At 46.5% G+C, this 21611-nt stretch overlaps 1 protein-coding gene across 1 annotated transcript; it reads left to right on the top strand.

Moving 5' to 3' along the window:
- The first annotated feature begins 13733 nt into the window (after positions 1-13733).
- On the top strand, positions 13734-15077 carry LOC118629571 (tubulin beta-2A chain-like). The gene has a single exon (XM_036260998.1). It carries the CDS (start codon positions 13734-13736, stop codon positions 15075-15077), a length of 1344 nt encoding a protein of 447 aa, XP_036116891.1.
- The last annotated feature ends 6534 nt before the right edge of the window (positions 15078-21611 follow it).

Genomic DNA, 21611 nt, shown 5'->3' with positions numbered 1-21611 from the left:
AATCTGCTTCTCACCAAACCTTGCCATCTCAGGTAAGTTACTCTTAACTTGCGGTTTTCTCACGTGAGGAATGAGGATCATGCTAACTTGTCAGTGCGCGTGTACATGTTGAGTGCCTCACCCGAGGCTGCACTGTGGTCGCCCTTAGGAAGCAGAGCGGCACTGTAAAAACGCCAGATGACCCCACCGTGGGAACAGCTCATAAATAAGACAAGCCCAGCAGGGCTTTACAACTCTCCACAGTGCAGACATGTCTTCCTGGGAAAGAAAATCTCCCTTAAAGGAATCTTCCATTACGTTCAGGACAGTGGAAAACCCTTTAGAAAGTCAAAATCTCCTGCACATCACTGAATATTGTAAAAGGTCGTCATCGATTATCTTAAGATATTACTGAGCTTGCAAAAGAATATTTAATTTTATGATTGCAAACCTTGTGACTTAGCAGAAAACCTTAATTTCCCCCCTATTTCTGAGGTCAATGCTTCTTGCTTGATGAGCTTGTGCAAATTCAGCCATCTCTACAGCTGTTTACGGCACATTTTTAGATAAATCGCTATGCCTTTGCCACACACATCCTTGCAAGATTCAGGACCCCAATAACACTTCAGATTACCAGGAAGTTTCATATTCTACTGTAAGGGGGAAAACTCAATCTTGAATCTTTTAATCCAGGAACCAAAGAATCACTCCATTGAGTTTGTTCAGCTGCTCAGGTGAGTGCAATTTATTTTGATTTGATCTTATCTGATTTAAAGTTTACTTTTTCTGGAAAATATCAATTCTAACATTATATGGATAATAATGCTGTAATTCCTGACCCTTTTTAAAGCCACTTTAAGACACAGCTTATGTAAACATCCTAGGGTCCTGTTTTCGTCCGTTTTTTTTTAAACAGGTTTGTTGCATATTATTCTTCTTTTCAACAGAAGAGGGAGGCAAAGACTTGGCTAAACAGTGTTCCTAGGTGCCAGGCTAGTGGAAATGGTCCTTAGCCACATTCTTCCTAGAAGAACAAGGAAACAAGAACAGGATGAATTTTGCCACCTATGATTTAGGTTTTGTGAAAGAAAAAAAAAAGCACAACTGGCCAATGATTATGTTTTGCCAGTTTCTTAATATTTTAACTTCAGTTTTAAAAGAAAGTACCAGTTGAGTACTGAGAAAAAACCGCAGAGGGGAGGGGATATATATTGTTCATTTTTATTAAATGTGGTATTGGGATCTTGCAACACCCTAAAACACAGGTGGGTAAACAGGGTAGTTCAAGGTCTGTCTGAACCAACTCCCTAAGCAAACGTCCAGGTGGCTAGGCCACCGGGCTGAGCTCCAGGCTAGTGACCACCCGTGCTCTTATGCTTTTCTGCTCATCACAAGGGGGAAAAGCTAGAAGTGTTGACCACCGTGCATGCATCCTGCTGGGATTGTCCAACTCTGAGAGACCCCTGGGCTAACGCCTCCTGAGCAGATGCTCCCAGAGTTCCTCTGGCTCACACCTGGTGCCAGTCAGCAGCTGGGGACCTGCTTGTAGGTCCTCCTGAAAGGCTGATGCTAATGAGGCAGTCATATTAGCTAGAGGCTGCCTTGATCTTCTGTGGGCTTCTTCCTCTTGTGGTTTCGAAGGGAGCAAGGAGCAATGTAGGGCCCTATTTGATGGGAGATTGTGAATATTTGGGTTAGGTTCGCTTCTGAGACTCACTTTCCCTGATAGATAATAAGAGTGATATTAATTTGTGTATGTGAGCGTGTGCACGTTTGCGCACGTGTGCGTTTGTGTGCACACACACCTGGTATCATGGAAATACTAAGGGATGGGAATTCTGCAGTCAGCTGAGCTGGGAACTGGGTTGAGTTTGCTGTCACCTAGCCCCACTGTGACCTTGGACAGGTCTCTTAACCTTGTCTTTCATCTGTAGAATGGGAATTATAATATCGGTCTCATTTTTCCCTGAGATTGTCATGAAGAGCCAGTGCGATACATATATGAGAGTGTTTTCAAAATGGCAATGTTCGCTGTATTTAGTGTGCATGGCAGATAGCATCTCAGCTTGAATCGAAATGAGATTCAGAACTCTGATAGTTAACAAGAAGGAAGGTAAGCAGGGCCAGGACTGGGGTGAGGCAGGCAGGGTGACCAGGGTGCTAAATTTAAGGAGGTACCCCCTCAGAGACATGTTTATATGCTAGCTCTGAGCTCTCAAGATAGATAATAAGAGTGATATTAATCAGTGCATCCTTAAATTTTTGCACCCTAGATACCCTGCTTGCCTCATCCAAGTCCCTATCCTGAGTGTAAGTTAAAAAACACACACCTGTTAAAATTATAAAGGTAATACATGTTCAATGTAACAAAACTCACCGGTACCTAATCTAACTTTGCCGAAGTAACCACTGGGACAATTTCTGGGGTGGCCTTTTTCACCCATGTGCAACCCTTAACTAGGCTTGTTCTCATCTCGTGGGCAGCAGAGAAACATGCAAAAGAAACACAGATCCGATCCCCAGATCTCACTGGTGTTCTAGACCTTTGTCAGACATCTATCTGCATGCTCTGAAGGGGTCACATGGCACATGACACAGCAGAACACACTTGAACCCTTCTTCACCCAGCTTTCTCTTCCACGGTCCAAGTCTCAGCAACGGCTCCAGGATCCCTATTGCCTCTCTTTCTAAAAACTTCAGGTACCTCTGTTCTTCCACTTCCTGGTGGCTCTTCTTCATCCACTACTTCTTCCTTCATCTTGTCTCATGAAGATCATTTGGCCAATTGAGGACTCCACCTCTTGTCCCTTACTGTCTCCCACAGTTCCAGAGAGGATCGGAGAGGCAAGATACCACTTCCCTTTAGGAATGGGGTTGGGGGAAAAGCTTTTCCATACCTTTTCCATACTTCCATAGGTTTTGTTCCTGATGTGTATTATCCATATGTACACTTCTTTGCCACCACCTTCCATTTTGGAAATGGGGGCACACTATCCCTACTGTCTTCTGATTGGCTTGTTTCAGAGACCTTCTGCAGCCATACTTGTAAGCTGATCACATTGTTTTTAACAGCTGCCTATATGCTACCATGAGTGTGCCATCATTAATTTAACCCTTTCTGTGCCAAGAGATGTTTATGTTGTTTCTCCTTTTCCACTCTTGCGGATAATGTGCATTGAAAATCCTCCTCCACTTTCACTTCCTTGCACACTTAGGTGTTTAAGTTGCCGGGTCTCAGAGGATGTGCATTATGGGGGGGATGACTGTGAGCACAGAATGGGATCTGTCCCTGTTTTTTTCTTCCTGACCAACCTCCATTGGTTCCACACAAGAAAACAGGTTTCATTTATAGTTTAGGGGCAACAAATAAAAAGTGGAAGAGTTGTTTTCTTTCTTTTTTTTTTTAAAGTCCTCACCTGAGGATATTTTTTTCCATTTATCTTCAGATAGTGTGGGAGGAAGGGAGAGAGAGAGAGGGAGAGAGAGAGAAACATCGATGTGAGAGACACATCATTTGCTCACCTCCCGCATGACCCCAACCAGGGCCAGGGCTCGCACTGCAACCCAGATAAGCACTCTTGGCTGGAATTGAACCCACAACTCTTTTGTCTGAGGGCTGATGGTCTAACTGCTGAGCCAAACTGGCCAGGGCTGGAAGAGCTGTTTTCTAAAAAACCCTCAGTAAAATATTGTGTGGGGCACAAAAATGACCCCCTGGGGATGGTAGCTCAAAGAGGAAAGAGGCATTTCCCCTACTCCATATAAACCACCCTGCGGCTTTGGCCTGGCTGGAGTCCATGGCATGGGGTGCTGGCCTGCCGGAGCAGGAGGGAGCCGCACGGACACGATGCCACTCTGTGACCGGCTGGAGAGAACCGGCTGGTTTTAAGAACCGGCTGGTTTTCAGACGCAGGTACAAACAAAATCCCTGGGAAATAGAAATGTGTGAGGGGTATTTTACTGGAGGCTAAAGTCCTGCTTGAACAGCAGGAAGATTGGAGCCAGTGACATTTGGGTTATTGTTAAAGTGACTCCATGTGTCGCTATAGGCTGGTGCCTGGGGCAACTCAGGTTACTGTTGCTTTTGAGTGAATTTGCATTTTTATGTCTCACTATCTACATATATTAGAACAAGAGAGTGGCAATATAACAGGAGCAAGTCATTCTCCAGGCAGTGCTTATCTGACTTCGGGGACCTCTGCCATAACTCTGTGGTCCATCAGTTGGGAACCACTGAGATGGGATATTGAAAAACTGAGTGCAAATGAAATCATTAGCTCAATGTCAAAGGGGAGTGTGTGCTTTAAAGAAATCCTGGGGTGAGTTCTCACTGTACCTGCTACTCGTACTCAAGCTCCTAAAACGGCTCCCCAGTGTAACAAACCAACTTCTCTTTTTCCAGACTAAATCCTCACTGTGTCATGAGCCCTGTTCCCTGCAGCTCTGGTCAGGGCAGGGGCTGTCACCCGTCACCAACAGTGTGCCTGTTCTGTTCCCACACTTCTGCTTCCCTTTTTCTGCCTGTCTGCGATGCCCCGTGGCTCCTTCAGTCGTCTGACGCCTCTCGTCTTCCAGCTTTTCTCAGCAACTCCTGCTCCAAGTTCTGTTAGCCAACGTGGGCCTGGAGTGACTTTCCCTTTTGTAAAATCCTGAAGCTTTCCTGCTCGGTGTCGTATGTTTGATGAGGTCTTCATTTTGAGGATGTCACTTCATCTCAGCTAGACTGAATTCTGACATCAGCGATACTTAATGTCTTCACAACTCCAAAGAAGACACCAGACACACAATAGTGTAAAAATGTTTATGTAACTGGTTGCATGATGAAAAACTTAAAGCCAAGTGTTTTTTTTTTCTTTCAAATATATATCTTCACCAATTAGATCTGCTTCAAGTAGATTTTTTATTTATTTATTTTTTATCCTCACCGGAGGACATTTTTCCATTTTTTTGTTCAGGTAGAGTGGGAGGGAGAGAGAGGAACAGAGAGAGAGAGAGAAACATCGACGTGAAAGGAACACATCGAGTGGCTGCCACCCACACAACCGACCAGGGCTGGGGACAAACTGCAACCGAGGTATGCGCCCTTAGCGGGAATCGAACCCGGGTCTCTCAGGACCGCAGGACGCTCTCACCGCTGAGCCAAACCGGCCAGGGCTCAAGTAGATTTTTAAAACTCTTTCTCTTCGGAGGGGTGGGAAGAGATAAACTAAAGAAATTAGATGCATATATGCACAACCAATCAACATGGACATTAGGTTGGGGAAGGCAAGAGGGGGCTGGGAGCGGGAAGAAGAGGGGTCAATGGGGAAAAACAGGGGACATCTGTAATACTTTCAACAATAAAAAATAATTAACAATAAAGACTCTCTCTCTCTCACACACACACACATGCGCACACACGCATGCACACACGCACACACGAAGTGCCGGATCCATGTCAGGCACATCCCTCTTTGACAGAGTGGAGCAAACACCTTGGTTTCCTGGAGCTGTGAGCTGTGAGCTGTGACAATGGGCAGCCCCTGCTCTGTGGGCAGGACTCTCATGACTCCCTGCCATGGCTTTGAAGATGCCCGTGTCCTGAGTTGTGAGGACCAGGTTGTCCTCTCCATTCTTACCAGTGCCCTGACGACCTATGTTAAATGCTTGAACAAGGCTGGACACAGTTATAGGGACACAGCCTTCCACTTAGAATGGAGGTGTATTCCTGTGAGAAGTATGCCCACCAATGTGGAAAATCAAGTCAGTTGCTCATCAGAATGGAGCTGCTCTGCCCGAATCTGGGTTTAAGACCCCAGAGCACCAGGGTCCAGCTCCCCATGTTCTGGGAACTGGCACACTAGGAAACACGTGCTGGATGAGTGGTGTTCATACTTCGGTCGGCTTTAGCTCTGCTTCCTCTCGTTTCGCTGTGTGTTGACTTTTACTCTGTGGGCAATGTTTTCCTGACCTCGGGGTGAAGAGTACTTAGTTAACGCACACAGGCCAGTGGGCAAACAGCTAACTGGGAGAAAAGTTCAGGGGACTCTAATATCTTGGGAGGATTTAGATCAATGACTTAACTGCCTGAATACCAAGTCCCTTCCTTTTAGCTTTATAATAAGATGAGCTGGCTCTCACATTTATCCCAAGAAGACAGACTTATCCAAATCATCTATATTTTAGCAGGCAGCACCACAGTTCAGGCCTCAGAAACACATTTTAAATAATTCTTGCCATACCATATATTTTAAGTATCATTAAAAAGCCATTTTCTTACTTTTAAGAATATGTGCACAATATATTTTATGAAACCTATAACAAGTCTATGAAAAATTGATTATTTTTTCCAGAGGGATATGTTCAAATGATTTTCATTCTGCTCACAAAATGAAAAAATCTAGCACGCTTTATGACCTTTATCTTATTTATTCCCTCTCATGAGTATAATCACCATGTTCCCAAACAAAGAGGAATCCGTTACTCTTTTGAGTAGCCAAATAATTTTCTGTGGTGGGCAAAGGGGACGGTACACGTCTAAATGAGGGCACGTGGATTTCCCTTTCAAATGCCTGACTTCCCTGTTCTGTGCCTCCTTTCAGTCGGCTCCATGTGGACTGGGTCAGAATATAAGGCGGGGGCTGGCAAATATACTGTGATGGCAGGAGCAGGCCGCCAGGGAAGATACAAAAGAGAGTTTTGTGGTCAAAGATGAGAATGGTTCTGTTCTTTTAGTTAGGATTTAAAAAAAATAGTCTTGAATTATGGATATTTAAAAAACATGTTTTTATTGATTTTTTAGTGAGAGAGGAAGGGAGATAGAGTTAGAAACATGGATGTGAGAGAGAAACATGGATCAGCTGCCTCCTGCACGCCCCCTACTGGGGATCGAGTCCTCAACCCCGGCTTGTGCCCTGACCAGGAATGGAACCGGGACCTCTCCATCCCTGGGAGGACACTCAATCCACTGAGCCACACTGGCTGGGAAGGATTTAGAAAAAAAGAAATACGTGTACTAGTTCCCTACTTACTTTTGTCGTGGAGTTCTCTGGCCCTCATTGCTACAAGCTGGGTATGGCGGAGGCTGCCTTCCGGCATGCAACCCGCCTCGTTCCTTAGGCTCAGAACCGTGGTTGGGGAATGGGGAGGGATGAGCATCGTCGATGTTCACCTGTACCCCAGTCTCTCTGAACTCTCCCAATCAACTCTTCCATCTGGGAGTCCTGGATACTTGTTAAGCCCTCAGAACAGAGGGCGGGGGACCTGGGCACCCTGTGGGAGTGACGGGAGTAGAGGTCGCGTCTCCTCTGTAGCTAAGTGGGAATGGAAACAGGCCTCTGAGCTGGGGTAGCTGAACACATAGTCCTTGTTTCACAGATAAGGGTGAACAAGGCAACAGATCGAGGCTCAAGAGACTGTTGTGATGAACTGAGTTCAGCGGAATAGGACAGTCTAGAGAGGTGGGATTTGGCAAGAAGCAGCAGCAGGAACTGGGGCATCCTGAGCTGGAAGTGTGCCAGGGCCTGATCTGATGAGGAAAGGTTGGCGCGGCTTGTGGCTGGAGTGGGGTTTCGAGGACAAACATGGTGATACATCGTGGGGGACCACCAGGAGTTTTAAGACTGAGACTTTTGAGAATGTAGTTTGAGCTGAGGCTTCGGAATCAAAGTTGTCCTGTCTAGTGGTCTTATACCTGTGCTTGGATGATGTGCACTTGGGGGCTGTTCTGTGGGAGGGTCTGAGAAAAGAAGCCAAGAGGCTGGAACCGAAGGCCCCTGCTCCCACTGAATCAGGCAGTTCCACTTCCGTCTTACTTATTGAGCTGTCAGATGTCTTGCTGTGTGTTTTTTAAATTGTGGTAAAACACACACACACACTCACACACAACAGAAAATATACCGTCTTGACTATTTAAGTGTTCAGTAGTGTTAAGTATATTCACTTAATTGTTGTGAAACAGGTTTCCAGGACTTTTTCACTTTATAAAACTGAAGTTCTTTACCCTTCAAACAACAACTCTCCTTTCCCTCCTCCCCCCAGCTCTTGCTGACCGCCATTCTATTTTCTGTTTCTATGAATTTGGCTAGCCAGGACAATCCACCCTGGCTCCCAAAAAACAGTCACGAAGTTGAAAAGGTGAGAAGGCTACTGACCAATGGTCCCTCACAATCCCCCAGCCCCACATAGATGGTGAGGAGCCTGGGATCTGGAGTTCCTGGGGGTCCAAAGGGGCCACACAGTGGAAATGTTATGAACACAGATACTTAAGCTGGACTATCAAATCCTGGTTCTGATGCTAACTGTGCATGTGTGTGACCTTGGGCAACTGGGCAGTTTATTTAACTTGGTGCCTTAGTAATTTCATCTGTTAAAGGGACACGATAGTAGTAGTATCTGCTTTTTACTGTAAGGGTTAAGTGAGGTCATCTGAATAGAGCACTTGGAATAGGGCCTGGCACTCGTGCTATTATTATTAACATTAAGTGACCCCCTAGCATGGCATAGCTCCTGAAGAGAGCTGTTACTTTGGTCCTACAGCCAGCTCCCTTGGTGCGTGTCTCTTGAGTTCCCACTTAAGGCTGAATACATAGCTCTGACTCGCATGCTCCCCTCCCGCACAGCCCTATTTCTCATCTAGCGCATGCCGTTGAGCTCGGGGGATGCTCCATCAATGTCTTAATTCTCAAGGGGAAAGTGAAGCAGGCCATGTCACACAGCACAAGAAGGACGGCTAGCCTATGACAGCAATTCACAAATATTTACTGACTGCTTTTGATGTGGAGACACCTGGTGAGGTGATAGGGACACAGAATGAACAGAGCAGGCAAAAATTCTTGCTCTCAGAGAGCTTGTGTTCTCACGGGGCAAGCCTTTGCAACACAGCGCTCCTAACAAATGAAATGTGTTTCTTGGACTCATCTAGCCCAGGAAGATGAAAAGTTTGCATGAAAATGCTCCAAGTTTGGAAATGAACATGCTAGACTTATTGCTCCTAGTGCCTTTGAAAAATGGTTTGTAAAAATAGATAACTAAAAATGGTTCAGAAATACTGGTTGAGACAATTTTTCAGATACAAAGTTTCCAAATCGATTTATCTCGAGTTCTCATTCCAGGGTTGTGCTTATAGAGCAGTCCATCACATTTAGAACTGGGTGAGGACAGCATGAGGCTGGTTTCACTTGTGCTTCCCTCAGATATTAGGAGGGACGTGGGATTCTACCTGCCTACACCTCCTCCTGGGCTCATCCTTTTCTCCTTAATATGAGCAGAAGACATTCAGACACAGAGGAAGCCGCAGCAGGCATAGTGGGGTTGGGACTAGTCTTGTTGGGGGAAAACACAGAAATTGCCATCAAAGTAGCATGCATTGAAGTTCACCTGTCACAGGCTGGGGACAGTCCAGCTAAGAAGAAAAGATCTGTGACACAGGCACTTGTGCTGCTTGCTGCTCCCCTGGGCCACGTGCATCACAGCTATTGCCAAAAAGCACAGAACTTCTTTCCTGGGACCCTACAAATGCTGCATTTATAGGCACTTCCCAGCACGGCATTTCCAGGCTGCTACTGCCAGCCAGTCAAGGTTGGCAGGTGTCATGCATCCTGTGTACCATCAGGAACTACTGGGACTGATACGATGGCCTGAAAGCCATCATTCACAACCACTGGCAGTCGTGGCCAATAGTTTGTTGCCTGAGCAACCTGCCATTATCTCACTTCTTTCCTGCTCAGAGCCCACAGTTTTGTTCAGGTCGGTGGAGATCCCTTGAACTTAGGAATGGAGGTCTTGCTTCTAACCCTAAAGGGGAATGAATCGTAAAGGTCTAGGCCCGTTGTAATAATCCCACTTCCTTTTGCTAGCCTTCCTTCAAACTCTACGTGGCCATGTGGCACTGGCCAAGGAGTCTGGTGGTGGTTTCCAGGAAAGAGTTAAGAAAAAAACAAAAGATCCCAGATAAAAAGACAGAGCTTTCCGAGAAGAAAGCTTTCCTGCCGACCTCTTCCGTCCAACATGGAACACTATTGTGATGACACAATGCTTGGAGCAGTAGCAGCCAATATACATCCCTGAGTTTAAAACACCACCCCTCCCCCCAGTCAGATAAATTAGTTGAAGCCCTGATATTAGGAAGGTATCATCCAAACTGGGCTGCCTGCTCCCAGATTTCCTGTTATGTGGCAATTTGATGTTTTTATCACATTAGCCTATGTTAGTCTGGTTGTCCGTGACTGGAAACAGATTCGGCAGTCTTAGCCTTGTCTTTTAGGTAAGATATCCACATTGCATATGGGCTCCCACAGCTGCAACTCTTATGTAACCAAGAGGGCTACTGAGTCATCTATGATTTTTGACTCAGGCTCATTGAACTTTAGTGCCTAGGCGAAATTGTAGAGAACACCTAATCCCAGGTTTTCCACGTAGGTTCCATGGAACTTCAGGCCTCTAAGACACTTCCACCCATGAAGGTTCCAGGACCAGTGAGGTTTGGGAACCCCCTCCTACCACATCCCCTTCTCAGAGAGGAGCAAGTTCGGTGTCTACGGTTCTGTCTATTCTGTCACTGTCTTTGTTCCGGACCCTCTTCTTGCCTGTCTGGACCTGTGTGAAGTCCTGTCTCTGGTATCTCCACATTCTGTTGTTCCTCATTTGTTTTTATAATATGAGAGTTTTTATTTTTATCCACTTTGTTTAAAAAATACTTTTATTTTTCAATTACAGTCGACATACAATATTATTTTAGTTTCAGGTGTAGAAGCTAGTGATTGGACAGTATATGCCTTATGAAGCGACCACCCAGATAATCTAGTACCCATCTGACACCATGCGTGGTTATTACAGTGTACTGACTATCTTCCCTATGCTGGACTTGACATCCCCGTGGCTGTTTTGTAACTGCCAATTTGTACCTAATCCCTTCACCTTTTCCACCCGTTCCTTTATTCTTTTTGACTTATCTTCCATGTGGCCGCCCTTCATTCACAGCTGAGCACATGCTAGGTGCCTGGCACCTTTCCAGTTGCTGGGGTTACACCAGGAAACAGGACAGAAGAGCCCTGCCCGCAGGGGGCTTACATTCTAGCGAAGGGAGCTATGTAGTGAAGAATTACAAAGAAGGGCATGCCGGCTCTGCAGGAATAAGAGCTTTGGAGGAAACACAGTCAGGGAAGGGGGAGGTGGTACACCTTTGAAAGGAGTGTCAGGGAAGGCCTTTGTGCGAAGGTGACATTGCGGAGAGGAGGCTAGTTACCTGATGTCTCCTGGACCCCTGCAAGGGTGTGGCTGTGCTCTGAGGAAGGTGAGGCACCTCAGGGAGGGTTTGAGAGGTGGAGGGATGTAACAGACACACCTGTTTTGCTCTGATGGGAGTACACCATGGGGGTGGCCCAGGAGGGGAAGAGAGGAGACTGATCCATTAGCAGACCACGGCAATAACCCAGTCAAGAGGTGGCAGCTTGGACCAGGGTGGTTGTGAGGGGAGAAGTAAGAATTAACTGAATTCTGGATGTATTTTGAAAGTACAGACAGGGTGTCATGACAAATTGGATATAGTATGTGAAAAAAATGGGAATCAAGGATGATTCTATTCCCCCCTCACCCCAACTAAGTGACTAGATAGATGGAGTTGCTTTTTACTATGATGGGGAAGAGTGTGGGAAGAGCAGGTTTTGGGGGGAAACATGAGGCACTCAGTCAGACAAGGTAAGTTTGAAATGCCTGTTAGACATGTCAGTGAAGGTGTTTAGTAATCACTCATATATAACCTGTTGTAATGCAAGTCTACAGTTTGGGGGCAAGCTACCGGCTGAAAATCTGCACTTGGAGATCATCAGCAAACACATTATACTAGCTGACACTTAATGCAGCGAGGCTGCATGAGAACACCCAGGGGTGAGCGTGGGTGGAGAAAAGAGGAGGTGCAAGAACTGAACCCTGGGAGGCTCCAGAGTGTATGGATCAGAGGGTGAGCAGGAGCCTAAGAAGGAGCAGCCAGGGGTAAGAGGAAGAGTATCAAGTGCTGGGAGCTGAAGAAGATATTTCCAGAATGATAGAATGATCAGCTGAGTCGCATGCTGCTGATTGGTCAAGCAGGATGAGGACTGAGAAGCGACCCTTTGATATAGCAAAGAGGGCATTTGATGGGGCGTAGTTAAGCAACTCCACAGTATTGCTGCTTTGGAATCCATATTGCTTGGTCAAGTGGCCTACAGAGGACCTTAAGCCGACACTAGCCCCTTCATGAAAGCGTGTGGCCTAGATAATAGCCCACAGAAGCACAAGCAACTGTAAGTTCCTGATAATGACTTTCCCAAAGTGATCAATAGTCTCCCCTGCCTTGCAAGACCTCCCTGGCATGTGACACTTGGATACGACCCCTGTGAAGTTCACCAAACCCTGTGCTTTTCATTTAAACTGGCCAATTTGGCTTTAGCCCAGAAACACCAAAGCACTCTATCCCAGGTCGTGCCTCTCTCTGTCTGCACCCTGCCTTGACCTCACATGCGGTCCCTTGGGGTATGCTATATACCTCTACTAGGATCTATGAATAATAAACTTCTCCATCTAAATTTCTTTTATGATCTTAGTTGACCCAGGACTCACCAACTGGCCCCCTGTGCTCTACCTAACAAATGTTAATTTATCAAAGTCATAGCAGGAGGTTACTAATGGAGTTGACAGAGAAGCGCTGGTGGAGGGATGGAAGCAGAAGTCACAGTGGAGCAGAGAGGAGGAGGGCAGTGAGGACAGACAGGTCTTGGAAGGAGTTTTGCTCTCCAAAGGAACAGGGTGGGGACACAGCTGAAGGGGAATGGGGGTCCAAGAAGGGAGAATACTGTCAAAGCAAAAATGATGCTGGACAAAAATGATGCAGGTAAGAAGGGTTTTATTCAAGGCAATAGCAATAAGGAAGAGAAGCCAGAAGTCACCTGAGCTCAACTCTGCTGAAGCAGGAAGGTGGTAGGGTTTTTAAGAGCTGTGGTGTGAGGGAGATATAGGTCATCCATGCCTGATAATTGGCTTTATCCAAAGAATATTAAACTTCTCAAATCATTATGATAGGAGGGAATTTTATAACTTGGAGCGAGGTGCTCACTGAGGTCAGGCTCCCACCCTGACATAGAAACTGGGTGATAAGGATAAGTTCTCCTTTGATTACATTTCGAAACCATCCAGGTCTTTGAAAGATGGTCCTGGGTTGTAAAACAGATACGTTTTTTGGAAAAATTTTTTACTATTTATTTTTTTAGAGAAAGAGGAATGGAGGAGAGAAAGAGAGAGAGAGAGAGAGAGAGAGAGAGAGAGAGAGAGAAGAGAGAAAGAAACATCTATCAGTTGCCTTCTGCACACGCTCCAAATGGGGATTGAATCCTCAACTTGGGTATGTGCCCTGTCTGGGAATTGAACTGGCAACCTTTCAGGGCAGTGGACAGCTCAACATCTTGGTCAGTTTCTAAGACAAAGATACATTATCTGGGTAGGTCAGTTGGTTGGAGCATCCTCCCCATATGCCAAGGTTGTGAGTTTGATTCCCAAACAAGGCACATATAAGAATCAACCAATGAATGCATAAATAAGTGGAACAACAAATAGATGTTTTGATTTCTCTCTCTCTCAAAATCAATGAAAAACAAACAAGATATATCATTTTTCTATATCAAATTCCTGATGCCTGCAGGATAATCAAGACTCTTTCTACTCTCCATACTCCAGAGCTTGCCCATCCTGCCACGCTCACAGTTCCCAGAACCAGCACCTCCACCTGTGCTGCAGCCGGCACCATGCGAGAGATCGTGCACATCCAGGTGGGCCAGTGTGGCAACCAGATTGGCTCCAAGTTTTGGGAGGTTATCAGTGATGAGCATGGGATCGACCCCACCGGCGATTACCATGGAGACAGTGCCTTGCAGCTGGAGAGAATCGGAGTGTACTACAATGAAGCTGCTAGTAACAAGTACGTACCTCGGGCTATCCTGGTGGATCTGGAGCCAGGCACGATGGACTCCGTCAGGTCTGGGCCATTGGGACAGATCTTCAGGCCAGACAACTTCGTGTTTGGCCAGAGTGGAGCTGGGAACATCTGGGCAAAGGGCTACTACACAGAGGGAGCTGAACTGGTAGACTCGGTCATGGACGTGGTGAGGAAGGAGTCGGAAAGCTGTGACTGTCTGCAGGGTTTCCAGCTCACCCATTCACTAGGGGGTGGCACCGGGTCAGGGATGGGCACGCTGCTTACCAGCAAGATCCGGGAGGAGTACCCAGGCTGCATCATGAGCACCTTCAGCGTGATGCCCTCACCTCAGGTGTCCGACACGGTGGTGGAGCCCTACAACGCCGCGCTCTCCGTCTACAAGCTGGTGGAGAACACAGATGGGACCTACTCCATTGACAACGAGGCCCTGCATGACATCTGCTTCCGCACTCTGAAACTGACCACCCCCACCTACGGAGACCTCAACCACCTGGTGTCGGCCACCATGAGCGGGGTCACCACCTGCCTGCGCTTCCCGGGCCAGCTGAACGCAGACCTGCGCAAGCTGGCGGTGAACCTGGTGCCCTTCCCCCGCCTGCACTTCTTCGTGTCCGGCGCCGCCCCCCTGACCAGCGCGGGCAGCCGGCAGTACCGGGCCCCCACGGTGCCCGCGCTCGCCCGGCAGATGTTCGACTCCAAGAACATGGTGGCCGCCTGCGACCCCCGCCACGGCCGCTACCTGACGGTGGCTGCTGTTTTCCGGGGCAGCGTGTCCATGAAGGAGGTGGACGAGCAGATGTTCAACATGCAGAACAAGGACAGCAGCTGCTTCGTGGAGTGGATCCCTAACAACGTGCAGACGGCCGTGTGCGACATCCCGCCCCGGGGCCTGAAGACGTCGGCCGCCTTCATCGGCAACAGCACGGCCATCCAGGGGCTGTTCAAGCGCATCTCGGAGCAGTTCGTGGCCATGTTCCGGCGCAAGGCCTTCCTGCACTGGTACGTCGGCGAGGGCATGGACGAGGGGGAGTTCACCGAGGCCGAGAGCAACGTGAGCGACCTGGTGTCCGAATACCAGCAGTACCAGGACGCCGTGGCCTACGAACAGGAGTTCCCGGAGGAGGAGGAGGGCGAGGGTGAGGAGGAGGCTTAAACACTTCTCAAATGCATCTGCCTCCTTAGTGGATCCAAGGACAAGTTGGGCCGTGGAGGCTTCTGTGTTATTCTGTCTAAGGCCAAGGAGATTGAGGTCTGAGCTTCAAGGGAAAGTAGGCCATTCAAAGGTAGATGAGAAAGAGCGAACACTTGGTAAACACATTCTTATCTGACCACCCAGAGACAATGGGACACAGGGCAGAGTCTAACAAACCGAAGTTGTTAGGCTCCTTTCTGTCTGCAGTGCTTGGTTTATATTATGCTCAGGTGGTAGCTCCCTTCCTTTAAGCAGGTTTTTCTATCTGAATTCCTTTAGGCAGATAAGGGAGAAGGGCAATGTTTCTTTTTTTTTGTCTTTTGTTTCTTAAAAATAACCGGCTTAAAATAATATCTTAAAAGGTATAATTTTGGGGTGGCAAACTCTGGTTTCCCTTAACACCATTATTGTAGCTTTTAAAATTCTGAACGAGTGTAGGAAACTATGAGCCTACTAAATTCATTCTTCTAACAGATGTGGATGCTGAACATATCGAGACTCCTCAAAGAGTTTCATTCTCGTGGGAGAGGCAAACGAGTCAGCCCGCAGTTCGAATAGGCACAGAGAGCGGTGTTTGTATTGTGGTGGCTGTCTGGGCAGGGCAGAAATGCTAACTGTATTCCCAGAACCTGGCACATGGACAGAACTTTGTCCAATGTTTTTTTTTTTTTTTTTTTTTTTTTTAAAAAAAAAGGTCCCAGGGAAGTGGATGGGTTGAGAAAGGAAATTTCAGACATAGGGGCAACCAAGAACTAAGTCCCAAGAGCATGAACAAATCTTCAGGTATTACATGATGGCGCCCCCCCCCCCCCCCGCCCCACTGAAAAAGAAGTCTTCAGCCCAAAATGACCACAGTGCTGAAGTTGAGAAAGCCTGGTATGGAATGAGAAAGGCATTAAAAAGCACACAAGATTGCACCTTAACTGAAACCACAACTGTAATGTATAGAGAAAATGTAGTTTCTTAAATTTGCCTAGAGCTGATCTGATACTTACTGGTTAGAAGGAAAACAGTGGACACTATTTAGTTTAATGTGGTTTAGAACTTGGTATGATTCAATAATTTAAAAGTTCCCTTTAGAGAATGATCAGTTTTATTGAGGATAATTGCACCCCCCCCACACACACACTTTTCAAGATTTTCTCAAAGTTAGTCTCTGAGTTTGTGGGAGGAGGGAATGTGTGGGAGCTCATGTGATCTCATGGAGCCTAGAACATTCTTTGTTGAGCTCAGGGGCCACTGCTGTGTTGAAGGCACCATCATCCTATGGTTTTCAACCCAGAGAGGCTCAACACTAGTTTTTGGTTTTGTTTACATGTTTGGGTTCCATGTAAGATTTAATTTGGGAAGAGAGTTGTTCTGCTAAAAACAAAAACAAACAAAAAAAAAACAACAACAAAAAACCAAAAAAAAAAACATTTAAAAACTGATCTGAAATACCAGGGAGGCCATCTACACTGGAATGTGAATTTGCTGTCCTGTGACAGACATATCAAAGCATTTTTATGAATATCATGACATTTGTTTTTAAGTTTTATTCCTGGGAATAGGGCTGCCCAAACCTTTTAGTCATGTCCAATTTTGTCGTCATTGTGAAGATACGGGTAAAATCTTTCCATCATGGTCAATATGGTTGTTTTTTTACAAATGCAGCAATTTCTCATGGAAACTGCCCTCCTAAGGGACCATAATAGAGTTCATGGTTCTCCAAGGACGAGGGGAGACCTAACTAGCCACGTGGCTCGAAGTGTAGCATTACAGTAACTACTTCCCTTTGAGGAATAAAGAGCAGGTATTACAGCCTTAAAATTCCCTTTTACTACCAATAAAAAGAAATTTTCACACTTGTGCTATGAATAAAGTTTTTTTCAGTAATTTCTTCTGTATGGCTGAACCTCTTCTCACCGGTGAGATTAGAGAACAGCTAGATGAGAGAAGGGTTGAGTAGGGCTGAAAGGGTTTATGATGAGGAATTAATGTCAATTATTATACATATAATAGCAGTCAATATTTTTTGAGTGCTTACTATGTTCAAAGCATTGCTCCGAGCACTTATTTATTAACTCTAACCCTCACCATAGCCCTACAAATAAGTGCTAAGACAGGAAACTGAGGCATGAAGAGGTTAGGTAATGCTTAGGGTAATACTTGACTGAGTCTGATTCAAGCAAACTCAGGTGGTCTGGTTCCAAAGCCAAGTGCCAGGTTTTCTGTGCTGTGGACTGACTGCTCTCTGCTTGAATGCACCTTGCACTAGGATCCGCAACACTGGATCATCAGTGTCCTTTAGCAAAGATTCGGAATAGTGTCTAATTCCGGAACATTTTCATCACCCCCCAAAATCCCCATACCCTTTGGCAGTCACTTCCCATTTCCCCTTCACCCCACTGTCCGGCAACCACCAATCTACTTCCTGTCCCTGGATTTGTCTATTCTGGACCTTTCAAATAAATGAAATCACTCAATATGTGGCCTCTTATGCCTGGCTCCTTTCAATTAGCAAAATGTTTTCAAGGCTTATCTGTGTTGTAGCATGTCCACACGTGATTCCATTTTAAGGCTGAATAGTGTTCCATTGTTGGGTGTGCACTGCATTGGCACTTTGAGAAAACAAAGTGATAGCGGTTATCTGTCCGAACGCAAATTCGTGAAGTGTTCCATTAAAAAAAGAGAAAAAGAGCCCTGGCCAGTTTGGCTCAGCGGTTAGAGCATTGGCCTGTGGTCCGGAAAGACCCGGGTTCGGTTCCCGCTAAGGGCATGTACCTCGGTTGCAGTTTGTCCCCGGCCCTGGTTGGTCGTGTGGGTGGCAGCCACTCTATGTGTCCCTTTCACGTCGATGTTTCTCTCTCTCTCTCTCTCTTTTCCTCTCTCTCCCTCCCACTCTATCTGTACAAAAAATGGAAAAATGTCCTCGGGTGAGGATAAAAAAATAAAAAAAAAAAAAAAAAAAAAAAAAAAGAGAAAGAGAAAGAAATGCAGAATCTCAGACTGCAGACCTGCTGAACTAATCTGCCTTTTAAACAAGATCTCCGTGATTCGTGACTTGGAGGCACCCTAACGTTCGAGAAGCGCTGGCTTAGTAACAGAGGTAGGAATGAATAGAGCTGGGATCTCGCCTCAGCCTAGGCCATGAGTTTGTTCATGGAAACAGACAGGCGCATCCATCGTGTGCTGTGCAAGCTACAGGCAGGTAACGAGGGGCCAGAGAACGTGGGAGAGGAGTGAGTGGTGCTCCACCGGCACTGGTGGGCCGGGCAGTGGAGGAAGCTCAAGGAAGGCTTCCCCCGGGAATGACCCCAAAGCCAAGACGGGGAGAACTGGTCAATGCAAATGTGTATAGGATTTTTAAGTGGAGGAAGGTCACTCCGATTGACATTTGAGGCACCAGGGAGTTTGCGGGAAGATGGTTTGGGAAGGACGGAGCAGAATTCAGGAGGCCCGTGTTCCAGGTGAGCCCGCAAAGACCTGAAGCCTTGTGGTTGGATTCATCCAGGCTCAGGAAGGCCTCAGGAGGAAGAACGGCCTGACAGTTTAGGAAAAGACGATGTGGAGCAGGCCAGGCCTGGAGAGCACAGTACTTGAGTTGACTGAATCTAACCAGATAAACCTGCGTGAGTTTTCCCCCTCCCTAGTAATTATAGACACCCCCACGCCTACCCTCACCCCCAGCCAGCCTGCTCCCTCAGGGTACAGTTTGGAGGTTATGGGTCCCTTGACCAGCTCAGAGCTAATTGGGCCTAAATGATGGTTAGTGGAGTTAATGGGAGGAGGGGCAGACTGGCTTCAGTTATTGGCCAAGTCAGTACCTCTCCTTTCCACTCCGGCTTTCTTGCTCATAAATGTATGTAGACTTCCTAAGAGTGATGGAGAACTTTCAAGGGAAGGAGGAAAAACAGTGCCATTGACTGTTAACAATTTAGACAGTTCTGCGTTTAGCAAACAGGGGGAGCAGATCAGAGAGTCAGTGACTGTTGGCCAGGGACTAAGTCCAAAAGTCTCCTTGACTTCATTTTAGAACAGTGGTTTCCTGAACTTTTTTTTTTTAAACACAAAAGCTCAGTATGTGAGACAGTTGAAAGTGGTGCTCCTGCTGTGTGGGGGTTGGGGTTGGGAGGGTGGTGACCAAGATTCTCTCCCACATTGGGCCTCCCATGTACCTAGGACTGTGGAACCACAGGGTTCTTGAGAAACCAGTTGGAAGTCAATGTTTTGGCATAAAAAGATATGCCAACTCAAGTCTATAGATGCAGCTGGTAGTAATTCATATCTATTCCTACAAAGCCAATGGTGTGGTCCTTATGTCCTAAGAGTAAAAACTAAAAACAAAACCAAAAGAGACAATAGAACAATTGACCACCATAAAAATGCTTAATTACTTGGATCTCAAAAAAAAAACCCAAAAAAACCCCTCAAAACATAAGCTATAAATTGAGTGAGCTAAGTCATGAAGAAGCGAGAGGAAGGTTCTTGGGAAGATGAGGAGATGGAGGTCTCCCAGTCTATGTAATCTACCACTTGCCGGGGGGAGAGGCTGGGAGAGGACTGTTTAGTCTCTGCCCGACTCTTCTTGGATGATTGGTGCCATGGGAGCCAAGCAGCCACAGCAGAGCGAGCCAGCAAACGCCTGGCAGGGTGAGTCAGTCTGCTTCAAGACAGCAATTTGGAGGCTGTTTGTTTGCTTCTTCCTACTCCCAAGCTCCAGCCTCCCCTCAAAAGAGAGAATTTGTTAAACGCGTGCGCGCGCGCACATACGCAATTCCCTAAAGAAGCTTACTGGGGAACAACAAAAACATCCATTGTAAACAGCAGGTTTGTCTTCTGACAGGTTTTGTTTGCAAATGATAACAATTACGGGTAATTTTTCATTTCAATTGGAGGAGCAGGTATTAAAAAGGGAGAGAGAGGGGGAGAGGGAGATGGAGAGCAGGCGGATCTCCCCAGTGCCTTATTCACTCCCGGGTCTACAACCTAACACGAATGTGGAGGGCCAGGCAGTGTCTCCTCATTCCATTAAGTGAGATCTAATTGTGGCTGTTCGGTCTGTTGGCAGATGCAGTTTCTACATAACAACAGCCCAGAGACAGGGCTGCGTGATTAATGTCTCCAGTTGTCATATGCCCCATTATCTGTGCATTTGCATAACTTAATGGTTTAGGACAGGGGAGAGAGGATGCTTAATTTAATGTTTAGCAGGCCCTTGATAGCTGAATAATTTAAGAACTGTCAAGGGGGGTCAGTCCTGCAGCAATTCAGCAAGACAGCTATGATTTCTGCATATCGTTAAAATTCTTACTTAGAATATTTTTTTTTTAAGGAAAAAAAGAACAACAATGCCTGAAAGGAAACACTGCTTTTTTTTTTTTTTTTTCTCGCCTGTTAACCATTTCCTTCTGGGGAAAATTGAAATGTTGTATTTGACAGCAGTTAAATGCCTAAGATACTTGGGGTGGGGTGGGATGGGGAGAAGGTTACACTCATTCTCTTTCTTCATTTCTCTTCCTGGACCCCAGGAACTTCTCTACCATTCTGATTTGTCTCCTTCAGTTCTCTTTGTCCCCTCAAACATCTCACACTTGGTGCCCCTTTTCATGAGCCATTTGCAATCCCCCCAACCCCAGCCTCTAGCTGAAAGGCAGATGGGGAAGAGGAGGGTGGGGAGAGAGGCTGGATGGGAGGAGCATAATTTGCTTAAAATCAACTAACAGCCCAACCTGATTTCAATAGGAAACACTGTCAGTTTCATTAGTTGCTAATGAATATTATTAAACTAATCTGTCATTTGTTTTCTAATTATGTGTCACCAGGCATCACAGTGGCAGTGGAGGTGACTGCTGGTGAACAATTTTCCTCCTTGAATTCTTTTTTTTTTTTTTAAGAGTAACAGCCAGGAATAATTAGCAATAATTTGAACCTCGGTAATTTTTTCCCCCTTTTCCTTAGTCTTTTAATTTTCCTCCCTCACACTTGCAGTACTGCCAAGATGTTCATTACCACCCAGCCTCTATAACCCACTCCAGGGTGAGACCCCGGCCCACACCCAACCTGGGACAGCCCCACGTCTGCAGTCTACAGCTTGATGGAGACCACAGCTCCCATATTCCCACCATGATTTTATGGGTCTGGAAGTTGGGCAGAACTCAGTGCTCCACAGTGCCTGGACTAGGTCACTCTGTGCTCAAGTGGTCTGCAGGGTCCAAGTTGGCTTTGTTCACATGACTGACACCTTGACAGAAGGGTCTGATTGGATGCAGGTCAAGGGCCCACCCCCTACTCTCTCTGTGTGGTCCAGGTCTCTCCATGTGGTCCCTCTACGTCAGTGTCCAAAGGCCTGACCTAGAAGCTCACGTAGCATCATTTCCGCAATATTTTATTGGACAGCACAGTCAGGGTCAACCTAGACTCAGTCTACTCCTAACTTAAGCTGCTGGGTGCAGCCCAGAAAATTGCACATCCCTACTAAGTGGCCCCTCTGAAAGCAAGTGGCTTCAGGTCTCA

This window comes from Molossus molossus, unplaced genomic scaffold (assembly GCF_014108415.1).
Source record: "Molossus molossus isolate mMolMol1 unplaced genomic scaffold, mMolMol1.p scaffold_m16_p_14, whole genome shotgun sequence".
In the NCBI taxonomy this organism is placed as follows: Eukaryota; Metazoa; Chordata; class Mammalia; order Chiroptera; family Molossidae; genus Molossus; species Molossus molossus.
The sequence above is the reverse complement of the archived record's forward strand: the minus strand, read 5'-3'. Positions and strand labels throughout refer to the sequence as shown.